Source organism: Syngnathus scovelli, chromosome 6, assembly GCF_024217435.2.
Source record: "Syngnathus scovelli strain Florida chromosome 6, RoL_Ssco_1.2, whole genome shotgun sequence".
Lineage (NCBI taxonomy): Eukaryota > Metazoa > Chordata > Actinopteri > Syngnathiformes > Syngnathidae > Syngnathus > Syngnathus scovelli.
This window is the reverse complement of record NC_090852.1, coordinates 11,882,870-11,910,512: the sequence shown is the minus strand read 5'-3', so window position 1 is coordinate 11,910,512 and position 27,643 is coordinate 11,882,870. Positions and strand designations below refer to the sequence as shown.

Sequence of the window (27,643 nt, the reverse complement as noted above, 5' to 3'; positions counted from 1 at the left end):
GAAATGGTTACCATCACGATAAGGGTGAAGAAATCCAAAAATTCTCAGGCCATAATTCTTCCACTTCGGAGCCACGGCCAGTTTCTTCAAAGTCGTTCTCGTCTGCAGCATGAAGCAAAAATTGAAACGAAAGCATGAACAGTTCTGTGCGTGAACTCGAGATGTTTTGGTGCTAAACTCCTTCCATCAGCATAAGCGACCCTAAGAAGTGGTGATGAGTCCTACATAGGACGAAGTGGAGCACTCAGGGCCAAAGACCAAATTCTGATTCTAATGTAATAAATTCGGAGACTGTGTTCACACCACGTTTCCCGTTATTTTAACAAACTGTATGTTCATCAGAACTTTCTTTTTTTTTTGTCATTCAGGCATCCAGTATTTGTTGTTCAATCCAGTTAAAGCATCAACACCATCTTACAAGAGTCTTTAAACGATATGCATGGAGAAAGAAATGCCTGCCTATTAATAAGTGAAAATGTTCTATTTAACATTGCAGGGTAGGATAGAGTAGTAGCATAGCAAAATTATACCAAGCTTTAGCTATGTTGCACATCCCACACTGATACGTGATGGAATCTGCTGCTGGCAGCCTGCAGCAAATGCCATGAGTTTTACTCTCCGTAAATGGGAATCCCAAGGCCATAAAATGAAATCCCTTCATTCACAGCTTGAAGTATACTTCTACTTACTTGAGGGTATACTTCTACTTACATGAGGGTAGAGGGGGAAGTGCAGGTTCTTTCTGAGTTGGGCTACAGAGGAGCCACACCAGTCCTCAAAAACATGGAGGTTGGCTTGGCCCTTATACTGCAATAAAACATCACACAGAAAGAACTGTTACTGTTGACGGTAACGAGTGAATGTTCGATAAATTGGTCAAATTAAAGGTACATAAAATCTGCCCCATTGATTCTAACTGGCAAAAAAAACGGAGTAACGTGCTATAGCAGCCATGGAACATGACAAAAATATGACCTCTGTCTCGGATTTGATTTTTTTACAAGAATTTGGCCTAGCTTATGAGATCTTGATCATTTTCATCCAAAAAGTGTTTCATGGTGTTGTAGTCACACTCTCAACATTCCTTGTTTACCCAAACTCATCCAAGCAGGCCTCTATGGAGCTTTTGACACTGTGAACACAAAAGTACTTTCCTCAAACTAGTTCAACGACAGATTAATTAGAAGGTACATCCCAATATTTTTTCTCATGCTGTATGTTGATCTAATGGATCTTTGTGACTCCCCACCACAGACAAAAAATACATAAATAGCCAAGTATATTGCTCATATGATCCAAATGAGAGAATGTTGCATATCTGCAGCGTCATGGGATAGCATGAACTGAGAATATCCAGCAATTAGTCAAAGCCCATCCCCTGACCATATTGTGACATTTGTCTGCAATAAACAGGGAGCACACAGGACACAATGAGGACAAATGACATAATTCCTTTTTATGGTCTTCGATGGATTAGTTTACACACGTACAAGCACATGCACACACGCAGACTCACACACACATGTACAGCTAACAAATCACATAAAGATTGTGTTGTACTGGTTGAATAACTTTAAATTTGATTTGAGACAAATGTAATTTAAGTTTTGTCGAACATAACTAGTCCTTAATGACAACATTGATATTTTTTGAGTGGCGTATAAAATTGTAAAACACAGGAGGAAATACTTTGCAATAATCTATATTTTCTGACAAACCTACACAGAGCATATGTTAGGAAACGAGTGTATAAAAATGATTCACTCGCTGTGAAGGGATGATTTCCCAGTCAGAATAATTAGAATCCACTTTCTTGATGGCCAGGTAAAATTTGCACAACTATTTTGAGGAACAAATATTTTTGTTCAATTCAGACACAATTGTTCTTAATATTGTGTCGCAAACTTTGTGTCTATCACAATTATAAAACTAGGAGACCATGAGGGTCGACAGATATGAAAGTGAGGCGTCAGAAAGGTTTCATGTTTGAGCAGGAGTCTATTGCAGTGAGTCGAAGTGAGACAGAGGTTAGCGGGCTTTAGCAGACGGAATGCTGCCCTGGGTAAATGAGCCTTGTTAGCAGATTTCTGGAGGGTTTCAAGGCTTAGCCCCCTGCTTACAACTCTTTTTGTTCAACAGGCACCATTAAAAGTCAATGATTACACGCACAGTGTGGAGAGGCCATGGGTTGTAAACTTTCTTGGAGGGGGTGATGGCTAATTGGTGAACAGGATACATGTTCGATTCCAACAATTCGAAAACTATTAGGGGTGTAAACAAAAAAATGATATTTCAATTGGAAAATCAGTTTTGATTTGAAAGACATGAGTGGATGGAATCAGACAGAATCCAAATATTCCACTTTGAAATATATTGAGATATGTACCATAATGTCTTTCAATTGAGACATATATACATTTGAAAGGAATCGAGCATTTAACTTCAACGCTTTTACATTGTTTTCACTCAGGCATGGTATATAAACATTCAATTAACCAATGCCAATTTCAAGTACAGGTAAATTATAAGATATGTACCTGTACTTATGAGAAAAAGTATGGCCATATTGTATATTAATTTCTTTATTCACAAACAAAGTACATATGCGGAAAATGCACTGAAACTAAAATGTCAAACATCAATATTGCATATCAGTGCTTGTCTTATATGGCAACACATTGTAGCTATGACTGACATTAAGTGAGATAGGAGCAGAGGCTGGCAGTTAATCCCATCTGTTGAATAAATGGCATGAAACCACAAACAAGCACAATGATAAAGCACAGGAACGATCGCACGATAGTGTTTCAAATAAAATAGTGTCCTCTTTCATTTGTCTTGGCGTATCTCCCTGTGAGCTGCTGCGCAAAATCTCCACTCTCTCCTACCCATCTGGCTGCAATAGCACAAATCACACAAATCAGACATTTGCTCTCCTCCGAGCCTGCTGTAGCTTGCTGCATTCACACTGGCAGCAAACACTGACAAATGGTCGTTCAGCGCACCCACTGACGAGGACTCACGCCAGCTGACACTCTGAATCCCATTTGGATAAAGGAAGCGAGACATGATGTTCCTGGCAAAAAGTACATCGGGATAAAAACAATAGCACTCAGCGTAAAGCCCACAGGGCGCGTTGTATCATGTGCTGCAGTTTTACAGAGTTTGTTGAAATTTGAATGATCAAATTGTGTGATTCCCTCTGCCGGTGCTGTTTTGTAAACGCTCAGATTTGACCCTTACCACTGACGCCTGTCTTTCTTTTACAGTGAAAACTCAATGAAGATAATGACAGTCGGACAATGTATGGCAAGCAAGAAGCACAAACTATGTTGGACTGTTTAACAATGAGACAAGAATCAGATATAGCAGACAGTGATCAAATGATTTACATCGCAACCTCATGAACTTCTGAAATGGGTTTTTTAATAAGCTGCCATCTGCTCAGTGATTACGTCTATTTTGACAAGGTTTTTGACTTGAAGAACATGACGATGACATTGCTCCATCTATAAATGGACCTACTGCAGTAAGCACAAAAATCCTCCTTTAAATCAGTGTTTATTTTCTTCCAGTTTTTGGAAAGATGCGAGACAGACAAGTAGAAGAATACAAAAACTATTGTCATTGCAGCCTCTAGTTTTCTGCTTTAGTCACACTTGTATGTTGAGTAGCACCTCATGCTTTGCAGCTTTATGCAGTGTTATTACATCCATAAAAACATGAGTGGGCTTGCTGAACAGCAAAAAGGCTTCTTCCATCTAATCTTTGTGTGCCAAATGAGACTGCATTGGGATTGAGAACAAGTGCTAATACGTGATCGTCATTATTCAATAGTTACACGGCACTTAGCCTGATGGTTTATTCTTAACTCGTTAATAAATATAAATATAAAAATGACAAAAAAATGGCTGAACAAGAAACCAACATTAGCGATTAGAACTCATTTTGTGGACTTTTTCATCAGAATAAAGTCACTCCAAAGTTTTTATTTTATTCAATGCTATGTCCTGCAGACTATTCAAAATCCATTTATTATTAGGCCTTCTTATATTGTCATGTAGGATCCCAGCGAAAGTGCAATAAACAATGTCTTCCATTTAGTGGTGAATTGTGATGTTACAACTTAAAACTATGAGGAAAGGAACAATTTGGGTGATTTTTTAAATTTATTTTAGATTTCTTTAGCTAGTTATTTTTTACTCTGTGTGGGCTGACCCGCACGTGGTCCACGGGCCCACAGTTGCCCCTCCATGCTCTAGAGTCCCCTTCCTCGGTTAGGGTCCTAGGCATGCCTGTGGCGTTAACATTCAACTCCAATGGATGAGTTCGCCACTTGTGGACATCAAGTCCCACACCAGAGGACATCAATATGGTTTTTAAAACAGAATTTATGCACGTGTGTCATTACAGTAATGTCGGCATCTGTGCACGAATGCCTTATTTGGTAATAGCTATGCAAGTGTGCATGTGGCTTGTATGTCGGCCTCTGCGTGCCTGTGTGACCTCTGTCAGCCTGTGACAGCTGGCATATGGCCCCACTTTACCTCCACCATCCAGAGTACGCCTCTGACAGCGACAGCTTGGTGGCCCTTCGGACCACTGCTATTTTGGCTGAGCACCAGCAAAACAAGTTAGTGTCAGTAATTAAGACAGATAGTGAGCAGAGAGACCAGAGGAAGATCTGCTGTGCTCCAAAACGTCTGACAGTAAACACGGGAAAGAGAGGAAGATTTACCGGAATTCATCGACTATTTGTTTCTAGTCCTCTGAGGAATGCTGTCCCCAAACTCAGATAGAAATAAAATACTGTTGTGCTATTCAGCCAACTAGTATACAGCATAAACTGTACCTATAAAATGTACAAAAACATATAATTTTTTTAAACACAATATGTTCATAAACTCTGATGTGCACTCCGAAGCCGGTAATCGTGTGAGACAGGTAGAGTTGATCAATGATTTCAAGAGGAGGTAGACATTCGACATTTCTTTCTTCCTTTAATTTACAATACTGTATATGCTTGTGCGTACTGTTGAATGTTCTATTCAAATGTGTTATGTAAAAGTAACAACTAATGGATAGTTTAAAATGATCATAATTGTGATGCTATTTCCCCTTTGTACTGTGCCTATGTTAGCATGCAGCTACGAAAAAAGGCGAAGGATCACGGCAGTAATGCTGTGCTGAAGTACTTTGAATTTACATTTATGACTAATACAGATTGAAGCAAGAAAACTTTGCTTCTCATTTGGCGGCTTGTTCACCATCTTCCAAACTAAACACTGCATGGTTAGGGAGAGCAGTATATATTGAAAACAAAAACTGACAGCCAAAACAAATAAACAAGTGCATACAGTAAAAAGTAAAAATTCTGCTAGTGTTGCAGAAAAAAAAAAAAACATGCACGGCTGGAATAAGGTCCAGAATCTCTATCGAATGGTGCCTTGACTGTATTTTTCTATGGGTCTATCACTTTCAAATTGGAAGCTGCAGTGTCAGCATTATGTCCAGTTTTTGTCTTGATGACGGTGCGTGCTTGAGAGCAGATCTGAACCCCAATCCGGATGCTTTGATTTAAAAAATGTGAAGACTGCATTACATTCACCTTGGGGCTCACTGAAAATTTCAAATTTTGTGAGTTTAAAAGAAGCTCTGAATGAACAGGGGCAAGATGTTTCAGATCAGGAAAATACAAATAAAATCTGCCATAAAAGCCAAGTTCTCCCCCGTGCCTCTGTCTGTCTGTGCTACACAAGACCGGCTGAGCGGGCCAGTCTGCACCTTTCTCTCAGGTGCTGTTTATAAAGACAGAGCAGCCACCAGCTCAGGTTTGCATTACGTGTGTTGAATTCAGTTCTTTGCATAAACATCTCCTGGAACGTGCAAGATATTGCCATAAGAAACTTTATAGAGCAAAATTAGTATGTAGGTCGAGCACTGTACTGAATCCACTGCGAATGAGAGTTATTTGGCAAACTGTCTAAGCCTGGCACAAAAAGATTAAGCTTGTTTCCTCAACTGCTTAGAAGACTCACATTGTCTGTTCACAAACAAAGCAAATATTGGATTATCATGCGCCACAGACATGCCTTTTGTTGACATTCTACTTCCCCCATCTGGGACATTGTGAAGTGGGAACCATAATGATGAATGTTTAGACTAAAAAAAATTAATAGCTCTCAGGACACTTCACGCATTTTTGTTCCATTAAAACATGTTACATTTTGCAATTCCATGCTTGGCTGTCAGATGTAGCAATTACATATAAAATTATATAAAATTGGACAACATTTGTGAAATCAGAAGATTGCTCTTTATTGTACAGTAAAGTAGCTGTGACGCTGATGCGGAATTAAATCATTTCAAATGCAGAATAACTGCATAAATAAAGGCCTCGTGTTTGGCTTGGTAAAACAAACAACCATCAGCATATTTTCTATACCGTTTATGCTCACAACAATATCCCTCAAAATAATGTTCACAAATATCCAGTCATTTAGCATAAAACAAAGAAAACCAGCTCAAACGCTCTCTGTTTATGGTTTGCCAATTACTAGTTAACACATTCACGCCTTTGAGTCCCCCCTTTTTGCCATGTCCCATATTTGGTAGATTAAAAAAAGTATGCTAAAATCCTATTTCACCACATACACAATGTGAGTCTCAAATGTTTCTAGGTCAAATCACTCAAAAATAGGAAAAGTCATCATATGAATATTTAAAAATTAAAAATCAGAAGTACAATGATTGTTTTGTCCCACATGTTTTCTGCTGTTGTGGTGTTAAGGTACTAAAACAACAAACCTACTATAGTAAAGTAGAAACCCATGATATCCATTCTTTAAAAACATGATCTTGATAAATAATTTGGTCATCAAAGCTCTGCGCTACGTTATACATAAAACACAACAAACTACTGTTAACTAAATTTGTCAATGTGATTGAATTTAGCTGTCTGACTGTCAAAACTGACAATTATAAGAATTGTATGTTATTATATATGAGACGTGTACTTGTGTTTTTTTTAAAATCATCCCACTTGAGTAAAATTTCTCAAAAATAATTTTGGTGATTCAGGGGGAAGCATGTATGTTAACATTTTGCACAAACACACGCTTGACTATTGTTGTCTGAACAAGTATCAGATTCTTCCTGATCCACATTAATAACTATATTTTAGTAACCCGCTCTGTTATCATTTAATGACTTTTGATGAGATAATAATTTAGCAGGCATGTACTGTAATTCCTAAGAAAGGAACTGCGATGAAAATGATTAACTGTATTTGTAACACAAAAGACAAAAAAGTAGCACAGTTTCAGATAAAGCACATTTGACAAAAATGTGCCTTGGTATCAAAATGACATGCTTTCTGGTCAAGTACGGTTACGAAAACTTAAATGTGTGTACAGTATGAGTCACCAAGCTTAGGTGTTGAGTCATACAAATAGAGAAAGCAACAGGACCAGAAAGTAGCCACTCAGAACAAGCATGTGGGGCTAAAACAAAAGATGGGAAAAGTACTTACCTCTGGTTTCCATGGTAATTTCTTATGGTGCTCGGTAAGAAACTTGCGGATCTGGGCGTGGCCTCTGCTGTTGGAAACTCCTGTAATCGGCTCGTCATCCTTGAAAAGAAAGAAATTCAACACACTTATTCCCCTCAAATAACAAAATAGCTCACCCTAAAAAGACACATGCAAGGAAAACTTGATTCCAAATCAGCGGTTTAATCCTACAGTCGACTCACACATCCATCTCAGCACAGAGGCACAAAATCCATCCATCATCATGAATACTCTCAATAACAGAGATGAAGTACCATCATTAGCTCAAACCACAGGCCTGTCTCATTGATGGGATTGCTAGAAGCTTAAACTGTCCATTATGCTCAGCTGAGGACAACACACACACACACACACACACTCATGCTGAGGGTTATTCCCCTTGTTAAAACCTCCACTCCAGCCTTGAAATATTTTTACACCCACCGCACCATTGGAAACAGGCAAAAACTACACTCGTCTGACTTAATCTCCAACCCACTACTTTTTGGTGGTCTGGTGGAGAAATGAGACAGGCTTGAGGTTTACTCTCAAGGCCCGTCAATACTAAAACTGTGGCGACATCAGTGCCTCGTGTATGCAATTTGTTTCAACCATTTCCTTCAGCTCAGAGATGACTGTACGTGTCAAAGAATGAAAGATGCATGCGGTCAAGAAAGGGTTAGTGTGAAGTCGTGAGGACCTATTAGCTCGCCTGTATTGTCAGGGATTGTACTCATTTTTAAGGAGACTTCAGGTAAAACCAGACGGGTTGGCATCTTTACCATCCATGTCTTAAAAGCGACACTTTTCTTCAAGGCGATAAACATGATAGATTCCCACTTGCACAATTTGCCACTAAAGTTGTTGCAGTCCTTCCCTCAGCATCACTGTAGAGGTTTTTCTGTTGTGGGAGCATTATAATGAGACCTCAGCATGCACACTTGCCGCACAGAATGCTAAGTGTCACAATTCTGAAGAACAACCAAACACATCTTGAGTTTCTGTTGGTGTTTATGATGGCAACATTTCTTGTGTACTGCATGTAAGCTGTCTATATGAAGGCTTGCACTATTTTTTATTTTATTTTATGTCGTTATAAATATGACATACAGAAACCGTGCAACCCTTAACTTGGTCTGGGTTAAGCCTTGTTCTTGCATTGGTTATTGTACATTTACATTTACTGTAACTTGTGAATAGTAGAGAACTAGTTTGTGAACTTGAGACAATCCATCATTTTTGTGTAGGTTTAGGAAAGCATGACTACTTTAAAATGAAAACAAATGTGGACCACAGTGCTGTTGTTGCATTTGTCCTGAGAAGATTTCTCTAGTTTGTTAAATTCTGAACTCACATAAAGAATAGTGTGTGCCCGTGCAGTATTTTGTTTTCCTAACATCACTACGTCAGCCTTTACAATTTTGTTAGACTCGTTTTGACAATGAAAGAAATGTTTTATCTCTAAAGTACCCATGAGCAATTCCATAATGATCAACCACCCTGCTAACAAGGACTTCCTCCCAAAAGTCTGCAATGTCTCCACAAATGTGCCACGCGACAAAGGTACCAAAAGCCCTTTAATATGCTATGAGGCATATTAAAGTTAACACGGTCATGTGAAAGGCAGGAAAAACCAGACGGGAGCAAAATGTTTCCAGCAATGAGGAGATAAAAGTTTGCAGTTCCAATGGTAGGTCCAGAGGAGCAGCACTGTTCAATAAGTGGTGAAGCATCCTCCATTGAGCAGATATTTAAAAAATGCGTACCTCCCCTGTGACAAGTTTCAGGGGTTTTCAGCACCCTGAAACTGAGGGTATTTGTAGAGAGGGTGCCAGTTTTTGAAAAATATTTTTGGGAGCAGCAGAAGTGGTTTGACAGCTGTCAGATGGTGAGTCTTTGATTTCTTTTTTAACTTCCAAGGGAGCAAAATGAAGGGTGACAGAGAAGGTAATGATGAAGCAATGTGACTTCCCTCATGCCAGCTACCAAAGTAACTAAAGGAACCTGATGCGTGTCGTTAACGCTCACTTTCTGACCTTTATCGCCAAGTGTGAAGGCGATTTTTTTCACTGAGTACGAAACTTAAAATGATAAAGAAATGTTAAAATAATAATAATCAAATAATAATAATCATAATAATAAAAAGCAATAATAATAATAATAATAATATGTTGTTGATGATGATGATGATGGTGATGATGAGGTGCGCCTTATATGTGGACCAAATTCCTAAATTAAAACTGGCCCGAAGCATTGTGTCATGAAATCAATCATAAGTGGCCCGCTGAAGACTATGAATCATGAATCAAAAAGACTATGGATCATTATTTTGTGATTATAAAGTAATTTGTTGCATCTGAAGTTGAAATAAAAAAGATAAAATGGAGAATGATTTGATTTGGATTCAAAATCTGACATGATGCATTAATGGTGCGCCTTGTAGTCTGGTGCGCCTTATATAAGGACAAAGTTTTAAAATAGGTCATTCATTGAAGGTGCGCCTTATAGTCCAGTGTGCCTTATAGTCCGGAAAATACGGTAATAGAAACCGCTCAAAGTGTTGATCATGTCGTATAGTTATCCACAATCAGATAATGTCTGAATTTAATCAGAAACAAATTTACTTTAATAAAAAAGACATTTTGAATGTATAAGATTTTCTTCTCGTTTAATTCTTTTCAGTTAAGGACCGTGTGAAATTCCAACCAGCAAAGTGCTATTAAGAGAGAAGTGGAACAATCAAATGTGGAATTGACTGTTTATGATGGCATCTGGAAGCTACAGAGGCAAAAAGTAGGCTACTTGACTGCAACCAGCAGAGACCCTGTGGGCAGTCCCAATGGCGTCTTGAAGAAGAACAGCATGACATCAGCCAAAGCCTACATTTCCATTGAGACTCTGTCACGGCCCCTCCACAAGCCCAAAATTCTGCTTATATCGCAACTCTGATATGAAAAAGAAGTTCTGGGCATTCTAAGAATGAATGTCCCATACTTTAATTATAACTTTGAATTGAGGTGAACAGAGGAACCTGCCTGGTGAAGTTATTTGTCAGATCATAGATAGAGAAGTCCACTCTACAGAATCACAATGTCAGTTCCCGTTTCAACTAATAAATAGATTAACAAGCCAACTCAATTCTTCTGTTTTTTTCCACATTTGTTAACAATTCAGCCTTGGCAAAGAGCTGATTTTATGGAGTCATTATAGAACTACTAAAACGGCATATCTAATAGTGGCCCAAGACTTATCAAATACGGTACATTGAAATTTTAATATACAAAATACACACAGACATAAGCAGTGCCTATTTTAGAATGATTAAGAAACTCATCTCAAATGTGATGACTTCTTGCAAAAGTTGCCGCGACATTGGTAAACTAGGATGCATGTGCGAAGTGTCAATTGAGCTGACAACTAATCCGCTTTCATTATCAGGCCTAACCAACTATGATGGCTGTATAGCAGATAATATATAATTATCCTGGAAAAGCAATGATCGTTTTACAAAAATGCTTGCTTAGCCCAATCGACCTCTCTGCTTATTGATGCAACTAAAAAGCTTCAGTTTAAGTTGTTGACCTACAGTTGCACCACATTCTTCCCTCTAACGTACTTGATGTTGTTAAGCTGTTGTCATCACTTATCACAAACTACAGGACTTTAAGAATCTGTCAGTTTCTAAATTTGAAGCAGACCTACTTTTTTTTCTGGCACTGAGCCCAAAACTGTATCATCATGTTTCTGCAGTAATTAAGACTGATAATAAGGAGCATGTCTCATGTACTATTAAAAACAGCAAAACAGAGGAGCACAAATCACGCAAGTGATAGCAACTGTTTATTAGATCTTTTATAATATCCATCAAATTACTTTCACTTGGAAGGACACAAGATTTAAAATATAATGAATTAGGACCATTCAAGTTTATGAGATTTAATAATAGCAGTCGTTAATCTGGGTTAGTTGCATGTATTGTCATGCCTGCCTCCAAATGAGTGCATGATCGTTATGCAGGTTGACTCGTGAATCCATCGTACTGCTGCATTGGGAGTTAGCGGTTCCCTTCTTCCATGTTCACACAATACACGCGTGTCCTTGCAATTAGAAAGAACCAATGTGTCCTCAAATATCAATGAGTCGAACGAATCTCCCTTATTAAACACAAACAAGCACAGTTCTGCAGGGAGGATGGAGTCCGTGTGCGAGACAGAGGGAAAGGGATGAAGTGGAGCACAGATCTGGGGCACCTCACTAAAATGGCTTCATCACCCACCCTCCAGGATCACCCATGCACATGAGTTCAACACATCTTAGTACACACACGCACGCACGCACGCACACACACACAAAAACAGCAACAAACAAAACATGATCAAAGTGGAATGCAGCTTCTACGGTTGAACACCATTAACTCAGTATAAACTTTATAAGTGTCTTATGTAGTATTACTTTAACATTCATGGTCATTAGATAGGTGCAATCATTAATTCTGAAATATTCAAATAAAATGACTCAAGTTTGATGATGAAGGGTAATGGCTGCTAATGCACCACGTTTCTAATAATTTTAAATATCACAGAAATGTCCAATTAACCGTTGAAGTAATAATGATGACATTTTCTTTACTATCTTTGTTTGCAACCACTGGAGTCATATTGCTGAAGAGTTACATCTACGTAAATGTATACCCAGTGTTTATTCTTCATCTCTCATCACTTAACACCCCTTGTTTAGCTAGATGCAGTCTTCTTTTGGAATAAATGTTGCACAACAGCCTAATGAAGAAGCAATGCATGCGCAGAGTTAAATCTGTATCGCTTGCTAAAATGAAGTGTGTGGTCCTGTGTGGTGTCATGCACAGCAGTAGTTGGACAGAGGCATGTATTACACACTGACCTGGTGGAATTCAGTTATACGGCCTCATTGGTTTTCAACTTTAGAGGTTTTACTGCAAAAAGATGGGTTAACTATCTGCTTTAAGATTTGATGGGCACATGATTTGAACTGCCAGTGGAATATCACTGTTGAAATGGGGAAGCTTCTATTGCATCAAAAAAGTCACAGAGACTGACAACAGAAAATGAAGCAACAAATGAGTAAATGAGAGTTGGAGATGAAGAGAACAATTGGACATACAGCGCTCAGAACACTAAATAATAGAAGGTTGCTGGGAGTTTAACACCCACTTCACTTTTCTGGATGAGAAAAAAAGGGCTGTTTGGTTAGTTTGGAAACTTTGCAGCCCAACAGTAAACACAGCAAAAGTCATGCGAAAGCTCACAAGCACAGATTTGCACTCACAACACCGCTTGACTATTGTCTCATAAACTAATTGAAATATTTTCAACCCCACCTTCTCAACGAACAAGTGTATTCATATTTTATAACACACAAATAGTCTCTCTCTTTAATGTAGCAAAAAATAGCACAGTAAAATCAAACGCTGTAAAAAACACCAACAAAATAAATTATAATGAATTTTTACACTTGGTAACAGAAAAAAATGACATTGCTCTCTCAATGTTTGATGCACATTTCAATTTCTCACATCACACATTTGAATGTTGTTGCTAGGCAGATTTCATTGGAATCAAAGAGGGCAGCCCCATAAGGCAACGCAAATGTTATCACGTGCAATCAATGACAAAACAATACTTAACGTGGAAGAGGAAAACTGAGATTTAACAGAGTCACCATCAAAATGACCCCAGTCACCTCAGATAGCTATTAAGATCTAGCAGAGATTGTCCTGGCAAACCTGGCTCAGCACTACAAATTACTACTCAAAGGTGAAATAGGAGCATCAGAGCCATGATCTTGCAATCAGCCATTTTAGTCAGCTCAGTATCAATTCTGCTTTGGGAGGCACGAGGTCACATCCGGATTCCAATTTTCTTTAAGCAAAGTCTATGTCCAAAAAAAAAAAAAAAATGTGATCCAACTATTCAGTTGAACGCTTGCAGAATTCCAAGCCAAGAGGAAATCAGTGCTTCTATTTTTTGCTCACCACTTGCATTATTCATACGACATTATGTGGCGGTCACTGAGACAACAGCAGAGGTTGGCTAAGTGAGGAAAAGCGCAAAATGAAAAATGGAACATAAATAAGAGAAGACTGCAGCAGTCGATAATGGGAGTGATAGAGTCCGCGGCTTCAATTCATTGTTTGGAAGATTAATGGCTATTGCCAAGATGAGAGGAGAAGAAGGAGAGTTAAAAGAATAAGATATATTTTAAAAATTTTAGGAACACAATTTATTTACAAGAGAGAAGAAAAAAGACAATGCCAAGACAGCCAAACGCCACCATGAATTATATTGAACTTCAGCTTTTTTCACTTGGAATACACTACATATAAAATCCCTTTATAACTCCAGATTTACAAACAAAATGTGTCCTTGCAGAAGCAAAACTATTCCATAAGTCCACAGCAAGTAATGGACTATAACTTTTCTCTGACTGATATAAATAGACAACTTGGCTTCTCGACTAAAACAAACTGGCACTTAAATTTGTCTTCACTGTGCATTTGGCCCCACCAATGAAGAGAAAACAGAACCAAAAAGGAGAAAATCATTTGTAAAAGTAAAGAGGCCATTGTGGCCTTTGTATCCTTTGTATTTGTGTCCTTAGTCTGTCTGTCTGCCCACACAACCATTTCACTTGCAAACATGACCTTTGTTAACAGTTTTTACATAGTTAGTGTGCAGATCCTGTTTCCTATGCTTTGTATCATTAATGCTTGGACTATTCAGGAGGAAGCGGTCCATCTTTGAAATGTGATTAAACTAGAAAAATAAAATATCTGGCACTTACAATGTCAATGCATTATGACAAGCTTTACAAGTCAACATGGTGTGGCTTACCTATTATACCTTGATGACATCAGGATCACACAGACAATATTCAACTTTTTATTGTGTACACTAAATATTTATACACTTTGAATACACGTTATATTAAAAAAAAACAACTTAAACTTGTGATTAGGCTCTGCTGTGATAAACTTTCACGCTCAATGGAAAGTAGCTTTTAATTGGAAAGTGAAAAAAGATTCTCCGCAGGTACATAAAAGAAAATGGATATTTAAGAGGGCGTTGTCTCAGTGTTGTAAACAAATCACAATAGCTTCACAAAAACACTCGTTTTAAGATCAAGTGTAAGAGAGAATTTCGTAGAAGACTTTGGTCAAAGTAATTAAAATGATCAAGGATGGGTTTCAGTGCAACCTCACAAACCTACTCGGAGAGGTAGGCTGCCTCCTTTAATCATAACGTAAGAGGATCTTACACTTGGATTAGTAGGAGAGGAGAAAGTTGTTTAAATGGATACAGGCGTAGGACAGTAGATTCAGGATAACAACGTGCATGACTCAGTGTGCTGGACGAGTGATTTTGAAACAAAGCAAGATAACCAGCCGCCGCTTGCCATCTGCGTGGGGTCTCTGCTTTCAATCCAGGCTGATTACTTGTGATGGAGTGTGACAGGGGGCAGCAAGTAAACACAACAGCTGCCACTCATCTTGGATTTCTTGGTTTTTAGTGTCATCTAATCATCATTCAGTCTGCTGTAAGAAACAGAAGTACTCAGGAATAATGCACATTCAATGTAAGGATGTGCTGACTTTTATTGAGTAATATCCACAGGACTTCTACAACGATTTATAAACCACATTGATTTTACACTACTTACCTATGGTACAAGAAAGAGGCTTTTCATGGCATTACTTCGCAGATCATTGTCTGCCTGCTTTTTTGTTTTGTTTGTTTGTCTGTTTTGTTTGTTTGCACATGAGGCTTAGTAGGGGTTTGGTGAGTTCCTGGCTGTGAGAAAGAACCAAGGACATATTTTTAAAAAATCAATATGGGGAAAATGTAGGGGCCACCTACACCTACGCCTACAGGAGCTTTTATGACATCACTTTCTGAATCCAGGGCCACTATGTGGGTTGTTAAATGCGTGGGGCAGGTCAAATACTTGCATCCCTGGAGCTGTGGCTATGCACTGTAGCACTCATTGTGTCTTCTCCACCAGTCCAGTATTAAGATGATTTTAGGTCCAAAAAAAAGGTTGCTACATTTTTGTACCATTAAAAAGTATATGACAGTATTTACCATTATGTAGTAGTATTATGGATTTTATTATGTTATAATAAGTTATCATATATTTTCTGAAAAATGACAGAAAATTGGAATGAAAATCAAATGAAGCTTGAGAATTAAAAAAATGGGATTTTCAGTTAGTTTGATTTGTTTTAGCTTCTGTTAGAACACTCACATGTATAGAAATAAGATTCATCTTCAGTATGTCATATTTCTCTTTAATACATAATTTTTTGCTCCTGCTGGCAAACCGTATAAACATGTAGACCCCCAAAAGAGCCAAAGTCAACAACGTCACATCACACATCTGTTCATTAATATGCACTTGCTATGCACCAATTGTCTACCTGAGAGGCAATCAAATTACTGGCCCACCTACGACCATGCCAGACAGACAATCTTTGGAACCTCTACCCTCTACATATGCTTTAGTACGGTTTTACTCAAAGGCTTGGACCTTTCTGCATAAAGTTCCCACATTCCAGTAAAATGTCTTTAAAATGACCGCGGACCATGTCGCAAGGAATACTTACGTTGAGCTCTTTGGATTGTTAGTGTGACATTAGACATTAGCCTACTGTGGGGTGAAGGTGTTCCCAAGGGAAAACCCCCCACATCTTTCCAATCCTTATTGTCATTCTGTTTTGTTCCTCTGTTACGGTTATATGGCCAGCCTATCTGCACTTCTGTTGAACTTTGATTAGTTTTAGTGTGTACAAAAGTTTTTTGGAACGTTTGACTTCAAGTCAAGATGCCCTGGATTCCATGAATATATTTATGCCAAGACACTGTAATTAAATACCAGATATTTAGCTTGATCACACACAGTCATACGTTTCACAATCTTGGGCACTATCCTCATTTGCATGAAAATGTATTTTTGCGTTTTATCGGTAAAGTGAGCTGCATGATTTGGTGGGTGATTTACATACACTACGGGGACCAAATGAAAACCTTTCCCACACTGATATAAAGTGTACAGATACTTTTGTCCACACGCTGTTCCCTGCAGTCATTACTACAAGTGTAGCAACACTATGATTAAGATCAGATCAGCCCCATTCTGGGCACATCGGGTAATGGAGCATGACGGTACAAGATTAAACGGGAAGGAGATTTGAGGCCGCTAAAATTAAATGGCCGACTATGGGCGTTTAAGTGACATGTCATTCTCACACAGAAAATAAAACGTGAAACTCCTCCATCACACATTTAACACCTCACTGCTTCACTCATCTGAAAACACATGGTTTGTGACAACTTAGCAGCAACGAGTTAACTTTTACACGTTTGATGGGCAGTCCTTTTTTTTCATGTGCCCCTTTAGGATATACCCACAACCTCCACTGTGAAACAAGAAAAAAAAAAATTATAGTTCGACAATGTTAAAATTTGAAAAGTCAAGTAGACACTGAAATGAAAATCAGATTTAACAAGATAGTGAATTACATTTATATATATTCCTATCAAGTTTATTTTGCACTAAAAGAATTTAACACTATACACTGCAAAGCTTTTATGAACTAACCACTAGAAAATCTGAGTCACAGCATAGATAAAGACACTCTCACAAAGAATGCACAATTGATTCCTTCTTTCAATTAACATCCACTTGTTCCTGTCCACTCAGCCCCAAATTGAAAACGCCAATGAAAATTGGTTTTCTTGAGCTAGTTGCCATCTCACAAGAGCCTACAGCTGCCCCTCTGACTCTAACCATGCATCCCAGACACTAACTTCGTCCAATGTGTCAATACACTTGCAAACTTTTACTGGCTCGAGCAAGAAAAATCAAGGTGGAAGGGTGTTTAAGGACAGAATAAATCTACTGAGACACTTAGACGAATTGATATTCTGACAAGCACAACTGAGGCAATCAGATCACTCAGTTCTAGACGAGACACTCGGTCAGCCTGTTTAGGCTGTTTAAACAGTGTGAGATAAAGGATTATTAAACCAAAAGAAAAAGTCAATTGGCTCAAAACCAAGTTAAATTGATATATGGTTTAAAAAAATCTTTCTGTTGTTCTATGTATTTCTAAAGATAACTCACTCACCCCTTTGTGATTAAATTAACTCTAAATGTTGGTATTTTGATTAAAGTCATGATTATCAAAAAAAGGGAGGTAAAAAAAATAACACTGATGACCTATTCAAGGCACACTGTGGCTGAAGATGAGTAGAGAACACACAGCAATTGTGTGCAGCCAAACAGTCGATAGATCATGAAGAGATCAATCAACAGGCTCTCAGAGACCGGCCTCTGTCCGAACAGTGCAAGGACAGCAAAAATCAATGATGGGTATGAGTCACGGGCAAACTCACCACAGGCGCCGATACATTATTGCATGAGATGGACATACAGGGACAAGAGGTGAGGGCATCTGAGAAAACCAAGGACACAAATTGCTTCAGGAAAGGAGAAACGGCAATGATGAATCGAAAAATGACACTTGAGAGCAAGTGTGTTTTTTGGAATCACGAAAACATGATATCCAGACTTTCTCTTCTTGAAATCCACACAAACCAATCTGGTTCAGTCCCAGTATTGCAAATTCACTCCGTGCATTCAGAGTAATGAAGCTTTTAGGCCCTTAGTATTTATCTGTCAGCGATTTGGCAGAAGATGCATTTCTTTTACTCTTCCAAATTTATACATGTGACTTATCCTTCCTAGCTTCTATTGTAAACTTCTTTGTGCAGAAGAGCAATTCAGACATTCTTTGTTGTCCTGTATCAAGTGGCAACAGGAGCAGAATTAGCCTAATCTGGCACGGGCGCTCAAAAATTTAGATGAGTTCACACCACACACAAAATTTTGAAAGACTACAAATAATTTTTCAATGAGCCAAAGCTCCATTGAATTTGGTCGGACAGGCCACGTGTAATATTGTTACATGCAGTAATTATATTCAACACAAAATGTTCCGTCATGGTCTATGTTTTGGTTTTCTTTCATGTTATGTTTTGTTTTCTTTTAGTTTGTGTCCAGTTTTCCTTGATTGATTATTTTTGTTGTTTGTTTAAGCATGTTATCGTCAGAACCGGTCCCTTGTGTCAACCAATCAGCTCGTGTCTTTTCAGTGAAGAAATATAGCTTATTAAATTACACAAAAATGTTTATCAAAGACATAGCCCACATTGGAACTGTGATTTTTGCTCAATATAAAGTGCTTGATTTTATGAAAAATCCTTTAAAAGCTTGAATAACATTCAAGATTTGAATATTGGTGGTACTAATTTGTTTGCGAATTATCGTATGATGATAAATGTTTGATTATATTTTATCTAAATTCGTTCCACCAAAACGTACCTGTATTGAAGTTTGGACGACTTGGTGCGATTAGTCAGTTTGCAGTTGATGCATTTTTGTATAATGTTCCTTTGAAGGTGATTCATTCATAGATATTCAGATGGGTGGAGGTGAGAAAGATAAACAGAGTGTGTGTTATGACACGGTGAACTAAACTCAACAGAGCATTACGTGAGACTTATTAGCAACAGCAAGTGCACCAGAAGCAGATAGGCTTTTGTTACAAAAATGGTTCCCATACTGAGCTAGGTTTAAAAAAAAAAAAAAAAAAATCATAGCACTTTACATCATGTCTACAAATACTATCGAGCTCATTGTATTTTTGTTGTTGTTGTTTAGACATAGACATAACTTTAGTCATCCTTTGGAATTGCTCCCTCAGGAAATTCCTGTCCAGCAACATTCATACCTCAGTGTGGGTATACAAAAATATATAAAAGACACACAGATGACATGAGCGCAAGCTTAATAGGCTCTAAGAAAAGGGTGCCAACTCACAACGGCGCCATCAAAGGAAACTAACAAGTGCAACAAAATACAAGTCATCAGAGCAACAAGACAAAACTCAGAAACAAAGGAAAAAATAACTAAATGCCGGCCTCCTGGTGAGAAGCCGAAATAGCATAGATGAGAGGTCCCCCACAAAGCTCCCTCAGAAGAACACTCCAAAACACACACACACAGAAATACAAGCTGCTCCTGATGCCTCTGTATCAAGTCAAGAGTCACTCCATCTTTCAATTTTATGAATAAATAATGTATATAGGGCTGTTTTATTAGACCTTTTTCAATATTTGATCTGCACAAAAATAGCAATGCTATTAATAAAAATAAACTTATACAACAGTACAAGTGACTCTGCCCATTATTTACGTGTAGATGTACATATTGTATCCAGTACGTAAAATGACCATACATTTTATGAGACATGTGATGAAAGCATTGCAAACATCACTATTGGAGCATTGCCCTGCCTGCAACTTGAACTTCCGGCCTGTATGAACCTATGGCAATGTTGACAAATGCCTGAGAGGTGATTGAGTGACTGAAAGCAAAGAAATACCCAGAAGAAAAGCAATTCTAGAGTGAACCCTTCAACAACCTCAAATAACAGATCTGTAAACACCCCAGAGCTTGAAAAATTATGAACTAGCTAACTTTGATGCTTAAACAAGGTCTTTGAAATTTAATTATACACTCTCAGAGACATACATTAACTACAAATGGCATAAAGTGTAAACAGAAGATAAATGCTGGAGGCATTGCCACGCATACTGCATGTCTGGGCCTAATCCAGAGGCATCAACTCCGTATTTGCATCATACATTAAAAGTAATTAAAAACTATGAGTGGAAAACAATGTGTACAACTTGTTCAACCACCAACATTATACAATTAGTATTTTCCCAATTCAATGCAATTCGCGACTATAAACACTCATATCACTAACGTCTGCGAAGAAGTATCGAAACAAGATATAGAAATAATACTAGATAATAGAAATAATAGAAATAATCATCCATCCAATTTTGACATCCCAGTGAATTCTTGGAACAATCCAGTGCTGTGATCTTTTGAAATTTCCGTCTGACCATGCGCAACAATACTTGATATACTTGAATACTGCATGTGCACATTTAGTATTGTTTACAACACCTCACAAGCTTTGTTGCTATAAGTGGGAGAAACAAATCAATCCTAGGGACTCATGAGTGACGGATGGGGAATTTAATGTTTTAAGTTTGCAGCATTGACGTGATCTCACACCTGTGTACAAAAATGTGCGTCCACTATGTCACTATGCTATGTAACATTGCTCAATGCCTTATTGTCAAAACAATTTATTCACCGTTTTATATCTTCGTGGCTGCTTTTCTTTGAGCCCACCAAGATTTATGTTTTTTTACACTCCGTTCATACATGTCTCCTTGAATTGGATCAAAGCCTTGACAGACTTTCAAGGAAAGAAAACAAAATGAGACAATTCTTGTTGGTTGTTCGGCTATTGAGAAGGATGGCACCGTACTCCATCATTGAAGTCCCAAAAAATGTCAGTTCATTTGGTAAAAGAGGAGTGATACACCAAATGAGAGGAAATTGGCGGGCAAAGCGTGGGCAAGATGCAGACATCCACAGAGGGGCGGTCAGGCTGACGGACCGAACGCCTCATGGGACATCCATTTCCACTTGGCCGGCTGCAGATCCAATCATCAACCAACCAGCAAGCGAGCGAGAGAGAGAGAGAGCGAGAGCGCTGCCACTGAACTGATTTTTCAGAGCGTGACAATATTTAAAATGCAAAATATACGTGGTACCTACAGAATTGAGTCCTGTTGCTTATCCCTTAGGTCATTTGGAAGCCAAGGAATTACAATATCATGCCAATTCTGTAACTTAGCAGTGTATCGAGGGGACATTGTGTGTTTATTTACTAATCAGTTCTGGTTGGCTGCCCCTCGTCAGTGCTCAGGGTCTATGACAGAATACCACTACCTCCCATCTCCCATAAACTATCAGCAAGGCCAGGGAGATATGTTGTGGTCATATTTACAGCCTTGAAATAAACTGGAGGTGAACAAAGTGGCCATGCGACTGCTGGAATTTATGTGCCGCTCTAAAGCTGCCATGATTAAAATATTTGTTTGTTTAGACACAAATAGTGAAGATGTTGCTTTTCACAGTGGTTAGAAAAATCTGCTATTGTTCTCCCTTCTTCTCAACTGCCATCTCCTCGTGACCTTCATTGCAAACCTTAACCTTGGCTAACAGTCTCGGGTGTCGTTAACATGGAAGAAGGATGGCTAGCCTTCACTTGATGGAACGCGGGGTACTTTACATAATGCATGGCACATGATTTATCAACATAAAAAATAAGAGCATTTTTCTTCAGTCATTATCTGCATGAAATATTTTAGAATGTAAAACAGGGACCAGGTGTGTTTGTAATTTATAAACTGCTGAACAGCAAATCTATTTTCTTACAGCCCTCCATCAAAAATCTCTCCATTGCCTTTTGACTTAAATTGTACTACTAAAATCTTTATACTTTTATAGTTTTCTAACAACCGGGAGACATACACATATGAACAGTACAGCTAATTTTTATTAAGATATAAAAGTAAATAAAATTAAATAAATAGCTTTAGCATATTTGGCAAGACACTTTGCTTTTGGACCATTTACTTTCACAGCTTGCCCTTTAAAGGTGACAAGAAATACATTCCAGTAATGATTCATTTTCACTAGATCAGTCTAGATTGTATCCTGTGAGATGTAATTGGACTCCCACTATTAACCAAGATAAAGCTCAATATGCATTACTAATAGACCGTGAAGCATTGGAGGGAGCCTTCGGCAAAGGGCTGCAACATCCTATTTCCGGCATTAACACCTGGCTCCCTCCCTCTCTGGTTCTACTTGTTTCAGCACGGAGGTGTCATCCAATATGCACTTCTGCAGGACAGTGTGTTTCTTCTTTTTGTTTTGCGGACGAAAAAGAACAGTGGTTTTACAACATGGTGACATTTACAGTTAATTTATTTAAGGAAACAGATTGTCATCTGTGTGATATTTAACATAATGTTTTAAAATCATACAATTGTATGTGCTATATTGTTAAACTGAGTCTAATTGATGTGCACCAGTGAAGCGGGCTTATAACTATGAATCGTGCTCAGTTCAATGTAGATGTTAAAAAAAACTATGGTTGATTACATTGGTACTCTTTCGTCAAAGCTCATAGGTCATTGAAATTATTTAGTTAAACTCTGGTCAACACAATGTGTATAGTTTAGAAGGAAGAAAAACTAATGCTATAGAATAAAGCACGCTTTGACACTTTCATGTGCAATTTCTAGCTAAATGACATGCACTGATTTTCTATACATCTTATCCTTCACCAAATAGAAACTCACTATAACTCACACACAATGGAATTCGTTCTCCAGTTCTTGTAATGTTGCTTGTGATGTTGGATCCAAATGAAATTGTGAAGTTGTCTTTGAATATTCCAATTAAAATAGAAATATCAGCACTGTGCGAGATAATAGGTTATAGATCGTAGCAGTGCCTTCTTGAAAGCTCTTTCTTCACAGAAAGAGCTTTCTATCTTAATGTGTATGTGGCCTAACATGACTTCATTGTTAGTGTCATCAGTGTTTTCAAAGCATCTGTGTGTGCGTGTGTATTAAAAGCTGCTGCATAAGAATGTATAAGGCTAATCTGTGCATGATGTCAACAATAAATCAATATCCATTGTTTATGATGAGTTTTTATGCAAATCTTTACTTTCGTCTGAAATTGTTTTATCTTGCTCCTAAAAATATGACAGAGTGTGAGAATGTCCTTGGAACTTCTTAGTTTCAAAGCACAAAAGCTCAGTCATGAAGCCAAATCCTTATACTGCTACTGAAGTTCTTGAGATAAGTGAAGGGGAAAAAAAAGTTTAAATAACACTTCCACTGAGGGATTTTTTTAATAGTATCATAATACTGGCTCATGTTTTCAAAGGAATCATACAAAGACCAATGCAGACGATTTTTTGACTCGGAGACAAAATTGTGGCCATAACAACATGGCTGACTAAAGCCAACACAGAGCTTGTACAGGGTAAGATGAGGGTCTTCTCAGTGACACTAAAATTAGCTGTACCCTCAGGCCATGTTGGCAGAACTGCTACGTATATTCACTTTTCCACCTCAGTGGTAGCAAATGTGATGTTTCCACACTTGTTTTAAATAGTAGCAGCTCAGTTTAAAGAAATTCAGACGTTGCAACATGGATGCCCACGATGTTACTCTGTGTAAAAATTGCCATTTCAAGTCACAACACGTAAATATACCAAGGTTCTTATACGTTACAATACTTATCTCCAAGCCTTTATTCTCCGCTTAAGTAGTTTTAAGATATATATTACATTAAAAAAATCGTGGACGTTTTTCATGACTATTTTCATGACCAATCAATTCTGATGTGAGTGATTTTGCAAATCTACACGGAGGTTGGTAAAATCAGGTGTGTTAGTAATTTCGTGGACGCACGCAAATCGGAGCATTTTGCTCTCGGCATTGTTGCCTCTGAACACATTTATTTTCTGCCAATCTTGTGAGGTCAGAACGTCCAACAAGTGGCAGAGCGGTCAGCCAAATGTTCTGGACTGGGCATCAAGCATTGTGTCTGCACAAAAATAAGGATGCCCCCTGTTGTGAGTTTTTACTTTAGACATCCATCCATCCATTTTCTATACCGCTTGTCCCCACGGGGGTCGCGGGCGTCTTATGCAAAATACATGTGTAAGTGAAAATTTTCTTCGCTGTGTGAACCTTACACAGCGAAGTGAAGAATGTAATGATGTGAGATCTTGCATATCTCACCTCAATTTTCTCCTCAGTCACATTTCAAGATGTAAATTTTAGTCTCTGCTTCTTCCATTTTACACCCCCCACACAAAAATCTATACTTGCTTTTATTTAAAATGAGAATCCATTTTCTTGTGCTTATACAGACTTCTTCAAGATCAAGAATACTTTTCTAATTATTTAATTTGTGAAAAAATAGCAAAGACCAGATAATTACGATTTAAAATCCCTCTGAGAGCCGAGTAGTTATCATTTTTCAATCAAGTCAATCCATATTCTTTGAGGTATGTATATATGTATTTATTTCAAGGGTGCGCAACTGTAAGTGCTCTATTTATTTTCATCCATATTAACTCCAATGTATAAAATGTCGAACATGAGCTATTAGTGTAGCACAATCAAGAAATTTAACAGCAGCCAAATGATGAGGGGGTTCTATCCCCCTGACCCATATAACAGTACATTAAACTGAATAATTCCTCTGAATAATGTCTCTCACTCCCTTAGCGACAAACACACACACACACACGCATGCACGGACACACACAAATTGCTGTCTGACATTCAGGCCCCAGAATGTGAACAGCTTTGACCTTTGGCAGTGACATTTTGAAAAAATGGACCGCTCTCACAGGAATACTCTAATAGTTAGTTTCATCCTCTGGACGATGTTGCTGTGCCAGCTGCCAACAAGACAGAACTGTAAAGAGTATGCCATCATAGGTCATGTGCACGTATGCACAAGCAAGCACATGCGCATTCAGAGTCAAAAGGTTTGTAATGAATGGTTATCAGGAATGTTTTAGTTGTTGGGAAGAATACATTTTTTAGGTTCAGCAAAAAGACAATACGTAGGCACATTACGAAAGGTAAATATTTACCACTGAAAGATGAAACGCAATTAATTGGATGCTGGTAAAGCATGATTCAATTGAAATTTTGTCACGGTAAATAATGAAAATTTAAATAACTTTCACTGTCAAACGGTTGTCACCGCAAAGAAAAATTGAGACACAGTAAGTTGCAGAGAATGCAAACGTGCGTGACATTTGTCAAAATATACAGAGAATTTACATACTCTAGTACTATTAACACCAAGTATTTTATCTTGTTGCCTCAAGCAAGTTAGCTCACCGTCTCCTAAATATACTGCTGGTTCAAAGACAAGTACTTATGCCAATGACAGCATGGGATATTTATATTTTGAGGGAGTGTAGGAAGACACTTCAGTGAGCAAACTATTTATATGCAAGCAATTAAAGTTCATTTTCAATGTCTCGTGTCAGTAACGTGGAGTCTTGCACACATTAAAAAATAACACTTCTGTTTGTTGCCGTTGCTCCTTCTAACTTGTAAAAAGTTCATGCAGTTGATAGATTATTTTACATTTTGTGTTCAAACTTGTCATCGGCCTGCTACAGGCTCATGTAACTGTAATTAATTCAAACGATACTGACATAATGCTCAGAGATATGAAATGGGGGGGTTTCATACAGTTTTATATACTAGATACCGGTTCTAAGATGTGTGTCCTACCATTGTGTACAACTTGAGAATGAAACCTCCACTAATCATTTTCTGAGATAGCCATTCAGAGAACGAATGATCAAGTGACACATTTAAAATGATTCAATAGCAGTAGGCTATTCATTAACTTTCTGGCACATTTTAGTGACTTCAGCAGAATTTCGCAGCTCCGTCGCACTAGACTGACTCAACGAGAATACCGCTATCTATTTGGTCGTCGCTGAGGCAAAACCTGAGTGCTATAAAGCGGATTTAACACTCTCTTCAACACATATCCTCAAGTGTTCTTTCAAATCGATTTGGAAGACAAAGGAAATACAGTAGGCCTACAGTATACGGCATTCAGCCTAAACTATGTCATGCTACTGTTTATTTGTGGTTAAGCACATATTGTTACGTGAATATGGTAGCACACGGCCTCACAATTTGGTTTAAGTTGGTTTGTCTGCAACGGCTGTAAGTCACTTCTTACCTTAAGTCAGCTGGGATAGGCTCCAGCTCACTACTACCCGACTGAGGACAGACGCTATTGAAAATGGAGGCAAGGATGAATGATGTTGCACTTATAACTTTAAAGTTTAAGAAACAAGGGAAGGAATAGGAAATAGGTTTGATGCCTGAGATAATACATTCAAGAAATGGCAAGACAGTGAGTCTCAAGACAAGGAATATATTTGGTTGATTACACATCTTTTCACACTGAATTACGTTTGAAAATATGACACTTCATGTATGAATAACATTTTTAAGCTGATTCAATTTATGATTCTGCATCAGTTGCTATAAGATCATTTTAATGTGATTGATGATTTGTGGGAAGGGTCAAGTCATCACTTCACACTTTTTAGGTCTGGGGTTTGAATCTCTGTTGCAGACTTAATGTCTGGAGTTTACATGTGTGCTTATGTGGGTTTCCTCCACCAAGGCTACTCCGACTGTATTTTACTAGGACATGCATGTTAGGTTCACTGAAGACTCTCGTCCAAATTGTCTAATCAGGGTCACGGGTGAGCTGGAACCTATTCCGGCTGACAGCAAAGAGAAAAGACCACGAGCAAATGCACACGAGAGACTCACCGCCGCTTCATCCTCCCTACTGTCGCTGGTGTCCTCATTCTTATGGTGGCTAGTCGAGGAGCGAGTGTCCCTCTTGCGGCTGGTGTCTGAGCCCTCCGTCTGTCTCTCTCCATCTAGAGAAAAAAACACTGTTAAGAAATCTGGCAAGCAAGACTGCCGTCATCGTCTGCTTCACGTTCATCATTTTAGCATAACGATCATAGTAATGTAGATGAAGTGCAATCCTGATTATCTTCATTATCATATTTTTTATTGTCAATAATAGTTTTAAGCCATTCCTTTTATTTTTTATTTGTAGCCTTTGCACTATAGTTAATTCCATATAAACTCAAGTAATCATGGATAAATAGTGGGCCTAGGGAGACATGAGTTTAGTAAAATCTGACCTAAAAATAGTGGGCCTAGGGAGACATGAGTTCAGTAAAATCTGACCTAAAAATAGTGACAAGATATTAGCATACTAGTGTGCTACAGTCATCTTTCTGAACAGCCAGGAAACTATGTACTGTATTCGCATTGCTGTAGATGCTCGAATCAAAGTGAAAAGCGCAAAAGGTAGAGCAAGTCAATACAGTACAGTGACAGAATGGTCAACACTTGTGCATCTGCGTAGTTGAAAGCAAAAAATTGAAGAAAAAAACAAAACAATATGCACACATAAGGGTTTGTGTAAGATCATATAACAAAGATATCTATAGCCTATTCACTCTCCTCT

The 27,643-nt window shown here is 38.2% G+C and overlaps 1 protein-coding gene across 1 annotated transcript in view; it reads right to left on the bottom strand.

The window, feature by feature from the left end:
- LOC125970638 (N-acetyl-beta-glucosaminyl-glycoprotein 4-beta-N-acetylgalactosaminyltransferase 1) overlaps positions 1-27,643 on the bottom strand; it is a 93,547-nt gene that overhangs the window by 30,463 nt on the left and 35,441 nt on the right. The window contains exons 2-5 of the mRNA XM_049723169.2: positions 26,929-27,041; positions 7,532-7,630; positions 712-807; positions 12-102 (exon numbers count right to left, since the gene is read on the bottom strand). Of these exons, the coding sequence (XP_049579126.1) occupies positions 12-102; positions 712-807; positions 7,532-7,630; positions 26,929-27,041 (399 nt within the window). The remainder of the gene's footprint in view (positions 1-11; positions 103-711; positions 808-7,531; positions 7,631-26,928; positions 27,042-27,643) is intronic.